Source organism: Buceros rhinoceros, unplaced genomic scaffold (assembly GCF_000710305.1).
Source record: "Buceros rhinoceros silvestris isolate BGI_N320 unplaced genomic scaffold, ASM71030v1 scaffold24059, whole genome shotgun sequence".
NCBI classification, from domain to species: domain Eukaryota; kingdom Metazoa; phylum Chordata; class Aves; order Bucerotiformes; family Bucerotidae; genus Buceros; species Buceros rhinoceros.
In genome coordinates this window covers 16272-23246 of record NW_010433645.1, presented here as the reverse complement: position 1 = coordinate 23246, position 6975 = coordinate 16272, and the positions used below count along the sequence as shown (strand labels likewise).

General features: G+C 56.8%; 1 protein-coding gene across 1 annotated transcript in view; it reads right to left on the bottom strand.

Moving 5' to 3' along the window:
- Positions 1-75: 75 nt before the first annotated feature.
- Positions 76-6975, bottom strand: part of TRIP4 (thyroid hormone receptor interactor 4) — a gene marked incomplete at its 5' end in the record, with an annotated part of 21385 nt that continues 14485 nt past the window's right edge. Inside the window, 2 exons of the mRNA XM_010144196.1 lie at positions 76-293; positions 4128-4230. Of these exons, the coding sequence (XP_010142498.1) occupies positions 226-293; positions 4128-4230 (171 nt within the window). The remainder of the gene's footprint in view (positions 294-4127; positions 4231-6975) is intronic.

Genomic DNA, 6975 nt, shown 5'->3' with positions numbered 1-6975 from the left:
CTCCATCTCCCTCCCACCCGCCCCTGTCCACAGCGCGTGATTCCTGGGAAGCAGGGGGCTGCGGGGCGGGTGCTGGGTGAAAACTCGTCTCTTTAATGAGCTGGGCGTACCAGGGAGAAGCGATACCTAAAAGCGCTCCGGGATCCGTCTCGCACCTGCTTGCCAGAGCCGAGGACCATGCGAACACCGGGTGCTGCGTGGGAACCCGGCGCTGCTCCCCGCAGCTCACCCCACCGCCTTCTGCTTCATTAACCCCTTCTTTGCTCCCTGATGGATCTTTGCATCCAGCTTCCCTGTAAAGAGAGGATTAAAACAAAACAAACCACAATAAACCCTCATCTCTCTTTATTTTTAAACGCTATTTGCAATGCAGATCAGCGGGAGGCAGCGAGGTCTCCTCGTTAGTGTGTTCCTGTCACATTCAATTATCGTGCTTGAGGAGCCAGGCGTTTCCAGCCGCCGTGACTTCCCTCCGCAGGCGCGACACTGGGGAGCCGGGGGCAGGCGTGTCTGACACGGAAAAGAAATGCTGGTGAGGGGTAAAGTCCGCACAGAGGGGAGCAAATTAACGTCCAGCACTCACTTGCCAGTACCGGGTGGGAAACGATCCCCCTGCTTGCCTGCAGGATGCATGTCAACACATTTGAAGGAGGTCAAGCACCATGTTGGGGACATGTTTCTCTGAGGTGTGGTGGAAAGTCAGACTTGGGGAAAATAAACCTTCACCCAGGTCCCTCGGCATTGTCCCTCTGGAAAATCAAGCCCCATGGGTGAAGTACAACCCACATGGTCCCTAGGAGAGCTGCGTTGCTCCAACCCAGCACGCAGCAGATCTCGTCCCTGGTGGGGATAAGATCCATCAGGCTCCAAACCAGCCCTGCCTCGGCCACTGCTCCAAAGCACGCCGAAGTGCCTGCAAGCCGTGAGATGCAGGTGCTTCTCCAGAGAAAATGGCTCCAGACCAGCCAGAAACCATCACCTCCTCCAACAAAGAAACCTTCTTAACTTCAGCTCAGCAAAGAGTCCGACAACGCCGTTCCCAGGCGAGGCAGGTCACAAAGCTGCTTGGCTCAGGATGCCCCACCAGGACAACGCAGCCCCCCTGAACCGAGTCCTCCTCCTTCAGCTGGAGGTCTGGGCCAGCCTCGCTCCTGTCCGAGCTCGAGAAGGAAATTCACTGCTCTGAAACCGTCACACGTGTAAGAAACGAGCAGGGCAGGGGTTCAGTCACCGGCCATCACTAAAGACCTGCAAGCTGAAACACCTCTATGGTCAGGGTGAAATGGGGAGCGGGAACCAGACGCTGCCAGTGTCGCGGTGCAGCAGTTGCCAACTGGGACACAAAAGGTATTGCAAAACTCTGCCACCAACACCATGAGGAAACTAAACCAAGGCCAAGCAAAAGGGGAAAACAGGGCGTTTCTCGGAGGGTGTTTGTGGCCGGTGTTCTTGCCCTGAGCACGGGGGCTGGAAGACAGTCTCCCACAAGGTGTGGGAGATCCACTGAGCCTTCTATCACCCGACATGGGAGAAGACTTTTCCCACCTGCCTAAGCACAGGGCAGGAGGCTCCTCCTTCTTCCCCACCAAAGCCAAGCCAGCGTGGCCAGACTGTCCAGAAGCAGCGTGCCAGACCACCGCGTCACCAAGCCGTGAAGCTTTCGGCAGGAGAAAGGCAACAAGTTCACACTCGCTCCACGCTCTGGAACCCCCACCAATGCTGTGTCACCTCCAGGGCTGTAAGCGTTGTGTTTAACCTGCCTGCCTGCCCCTCCTGGACCCCAAAAGCCATGGGGAGGCTCCTCTGCTCTGCTCACCGGCAAACAGAAACTGGCACGTAGGTAGCCTCCAGGAAAAGGGCAGAAATAAGGCACCGGCCCCAGGGTCCTCTTCTCTTTCCACTCCCGTGATTGAAAGACCCTCACCTTGCGCGGCAGTGTGTCCCTTTGCCTGCTCCTCCGTGCTCTTCCAGCCGTTGGCTGTTGACGGCAGAGTTCTGAGTGACACTCGAGGGAGGCCTCAGGAAAGCTTTGCCTGGATTCAGGGGAATGTCCCCTGAGAACTGCCACCAAGCCTTGTCCTCACGTGCTAAAACCACACAGGGACGTGTCTGGGGAGAGCTGTGCTCCCCAGCACGATGTAAACAGAGTGCCCATCCCTTCCACACAAACAATAACTCAGGCAGCAAAAATCACACTGTGTCACTTTTTTTTTTTCCCATTCCCAGGCTGCTGGAAATGATCAATTTGCAGTGGGGCAGCACTGGGATGTCATCGTGGCAAGGTCCGTGCTGTTACCTGGCAAGGAAAACTGCTCTGGCTTGGCTTCCCCGCAAGACAAACTGGCACTTTGTCATGGTGTGAGCCAGCCTTCAAGGAGATGGGGGCAGCCGGCGAGCTCTGGCGGGGACGAGAGCCGGCACCTTCTCCCTGCTCTGCTTCCAGCTGGGAGAGTTAAGACTCTGCCTGCCTCGGAGGTAACACCAGCTCCTATTCAAACAGCATCCAACCCGATGAAAGGTCAAAGGCTTCCCTGCTCCTGACGCACACATCACCCAGATGGACAATGTCTCCTCCTGGGGGGGAACCGCTGCTCTCGTGACAGCTCCATCAGGACGGAGGGCAGGAAAGGCAGGGCCAGCAGCAGGAGCAGGCAGCACAGGCAGCCGCCAGCTTCCTTCCAGGCTGTTAGACTGATCCTTCTCCAAGCAGGAAAGTGTCACAACACAAAGGAGACGATGTGACAGATGGGGAGGGGACCGGCAGCACCTGCACCCGGCGAGGCAGAGGCACAGAAGCCGGCTCACCGCGCGGCAGCTTCCCCTTCAGCTGTCACCGGCAGCTCTCCTCTAACCGCAGCCGGATGGAAGCGGATGTGGCAGTGAAGGGGCAGGAGAGAGCCTGCATCAGAGCAGGAGGTTACAACAAGGGAAAATCAAGGATGCAGCAGCTGCTCCAGTGTGTTCTGCCGCAGCGAAGACGTCTGCATCCTCGAGAAGTCGGTGCAGCCCTGCCTGCTTGCCAGCGCGCTGGGAAAGACCAGTCCCTGGGGGTGAGGACAGTGTCGCCAGCACGATCCGAGCGCTGCAGCTCACCAAGTGTCGTTTGTCACCATCAGCTGAATGCAGTGCCCTGATGTTACTACAAAAGGCAGCGAAGAAATCAAACCGTTTTGGCCTTCTCAGTACCCTGGCAGGGCAGGAATGGTGATTCTCTGAGCAGAGGGGAAAAAAACCCTCAAAGCCATCAAAAATAACACGACACTGCTTCAAAGCTCTTATTAAGGGTCCTGAGAAATCCTGCTGCTCCTGCGCTGCTAGATAACTACTCCTGGAGAACCACACTGCCAGCAAGAAAGAGAACCCGGTTGTCAGCTCTGCTCACCAAACAGCCAAGGCTATTTCTGCTTATGCTGCTTTTAGCCCGTCAAATTAATTTTTCACATCCCCTGAAAGCGTGTTTGGTGCCTTCCCCAGGCTGTGTGGTGGGGAGGCTGCTAATAAGGACGGCGCTGAGTGCAGGCTTCCCAGCTGCTGCATCCCTCCTCCATCCTTTTTGCAGCAGTGGGCAGGAATAACTGGCAGCCTGCGGAGGGGCTGGTGGCTCATAAAAGGGCCTAACGACGCTGGCAAGCGGAGTGCGGACAGATGCCGCGGCGCTTGCCTGCAAGCTCTGCCAGGACATCCCATCCCACTGGCCTGTGGGTGGAGAACATCCATCTGGCCCTGCAGCTCTGGCTGCTTCAAGCCCTTGCCATCCTCAGGGGTGAGAGGGTAATTGTGAACCGCAGGCAAGGAGCAGGCATGGATCCCGCCTTGAGCGTGGCTGGCACCGGCTTGACCCAGGCTGGGGCCCAGAGCGGATCAGCTGCAGACACGAGCGCTCTTTGACTGCTGAGTGTTTGCAGAGGCAGGAAGGGGCTTGTATTTGGAAGGAAGCAACATCTGGGGAAAGGGGAACCGAAGACAAAAAAAATATTACAGACGTATTCGAGCCATTAAACAAACACCTCCAGATCAAAGAGCGCAGGGCAAAGGTTGCGGACTCGCACGACAAAGGCGAGCAGAGGTGGTGGTGAGAGCAGGCGCCAAGGGCCAAGGGGGGCATCTGGGCAGACTTTACTACTTACAGATTTTGTGTTTTCCTTTGATGGGAAACTTGACGACCATCTCCTGGGGATTAGTGCAGATAAAGACAAACGGAGACTCGGACTCCTGGCTCAGGTCCGGATACTGCGAACACAGACACACAGAACAGTCAGAGCCACTGCCACAGCGCGAGGACAGCTTAGCCATCAAAGCAGAGAAATCGCTTTGTGCCAGGTGGGCTCGATCTACGGCTCTAGCAGCTCAGACTAAACCAGTTTAAGAACTTCTAATGCAAAAAAACAAAAACTGCAGGTGTGGGTCTTAACCAATAAAACCCTCGCTGAGACTCTTCGCATCACGCCTCTGCCAGAGCTTGTTCCCTTTGGAGCCTCTTCCCTGCGTGCTCTCAAGCCCTCTGCAGCCCCCCTTGAGCACCAACCCGTGTTCCATGGCCTCAAAGGTGCAGCTCACGCTGGCCTTCAGCTGATCCAAAGCATGGCAAGTCCCCTCCCTACAAAGCTCAGTCCGAACACAAGTGCCTTGAGATCGGAGCATGCACCATCCTGCTGTGGGACACACAGCCCTTGAGCCTTGTCTGGAGGAAAGATGCCTGCACCTATGGCTCAGGGAAGCCACCCGTCTGCATGCACGGAGTCTACAGTGAGATTTCACTGCCGCGAAGGCATGGGGGGATTTTATAGGTAGGCTATAAACAGGTTGTTTCAGGAGAAAAGGAGAAAACGCAGCACTCAGGGCACCCAGGTCCTGCCTGGCTGCAACTTGGCCTCACTGGTGTTCAGCACTGAAATGCAAAACAGAAGTAAAAAATGAATACGCTGACCCTCGCTTCAGATCCTCCATGAGCCGCAGACCTTGCGCTGACAGGCGCAGAGGCCAGGCCACACCACTCAGGTGCTCCAGCCCAGGATACCCTGTCCGTGGGAAAACCACCACCTTTTTTTTTTCCCACGCGGCTCTGCCCTCCCTGCGCAGGTCTGTTGAGGCTGCTGAGGGGCCAGGATGCCAGACCAGATGGAGGAGCACGTCCTGGCAAGTCCCCCATTTGTTACTACCAAATGACTCCAAGGCTGAGTGTTTGAGAAGTTCTTGCCAACCTGCCAAGCTGAGTTTGGATTTGCCCTGGAACAGCTGGGCACGGGGAGGAAAGCAGGGAGTAGCCCGCTCTCCTCCTCTTGTGCTGCAGTGGGGTTTGTCAGCAGCACCAGTGGCGAGGGGAGATCTGCAGAAGCCCGACGCTGGGACTGGATCAACTAGGGGAGGCGTTTCCAGCTCCTCTCACGCTCCCCAAGCAGAAGCGAGAGCTGTGCATGAACTGAGCTGCTCTGCATGACACCTGCACCCACAGAGGAAGAGCCGCGCTGCTCCGTGTTGCCCACGGCTGCTCCCCTCGCTGACCCGGGGCTTTTCAGGTTTCTTCCACTTGTTCTCTTTATTTTTGGCAGAGCCATGTCACTTGACTTGCTTCTGCTGCTCCACGCCAATGCCAAGGATTTTCATGTTCCATCTGCAGAGATGGAGATCTTGCAATTTTAGAAAGAGCCAATGTGACTGTCCCCAGCCAGCGCCTGGTGCGTGCAAAATGCTGGCACTGCTTTGGCACTCTTGGCATCAGGCAGGTAACTGGTGGCCCCTCCTGATGTACCCAGCAGCAATCACACCAGCACGGCCTCCAAAGGTTACACCATAGAGCCTCCATCCAAACCTGGGCACAGAGGTGGTCCTTCTCTGCTCTGCTCCCCACGGGGTGCAGCCAGGGGCTTCTCCAGCCAAGCTGTGTGTCCAGAACCACTGTGTTGTAGGGGTCTTGCTGCCTGGAGCAGAGCTGCTTCACAAATCTCCTCAGCCGTCTCCTAGATGGACCTGGACGTCACCACGCCCCCTCTCACACAGCCCCAACACAAGGGCTGTACGTACCTCTGGCATCAGCAGTGAAAGCAGCAGCCAGGTTGGTTTCTCCCCTGATGGCTTTCATCCAAAACCAGGATCAAACCTTTAGCTCCAGAAGCTTCCAACCCAATCCGACGCTGAGGCCAAGGCGGATGCCACAGCTGCGACTCGGGTTTACGCTTCCATGCCACAGCCTTTCATCTTCCCTCCCATGGTACGTTTCTGTACATGGGCCAAATCCGTTCATGTCCTGCATTTGAAAAGCCTCGGTCCTTCCTCTGGCATCTCACTCCCAGGAGACAGACAAGGAGTCCCTCGTCCAGCCTCTCCAGCTAAGGCTTCCCATTGACCTACCCCGGAAACCTCTTATCCCATCCTGGAGTGCAACAAACACAGAACATTCCTGCCGGAGCGGAGGAAAGGCCCTAACCCTTTCCTCTGCCCAGAGACAAGATGATCCAAGGTGGAGAAAATGGGTCTACCCCTCTCAAGATGCTGAGCCAACCTCTCAGACTCCCCTCTACTCTTGGTCCCTTCCTCAAGTCAATTCAACTCATTCGCCCAGCAGAAATTTCATGAACTTTTGGGAAAGTCAGTTTTCTGCCAGGTTAATGAGCTGAACTGCTCAGAGTAGCGTGGGCAGCAGCTCGAGGGAGGGGATCCTGCCCCTCTGCCCCACTCTGCTCTGGGAAGACCCCCCTGCAGGGCTGGGCCAGCTTGGGGCTCCTCAGCCCAGCAGAGACACGGAGCTGCTGGAGCGGGGCCAGAGGAGCCCCAGCAGTGACCCGAGGGTGGAACCCTCTGCTGGGAGGAGAGGGGAGAGAGCTGGGGGGGTTCAGCCTGGAGCAGAGGAGGCTCCAGGAGACCTTAGTGCAGCCTGTCAGTGCTGCAAGGGGCTGCCGGAGAGCTGGGGAGGGGCTGTGGGGACAGGACAGGGGCTGATGGTTCAACTGACAGAGGGAGAGTCAGAGGACAGAGAGG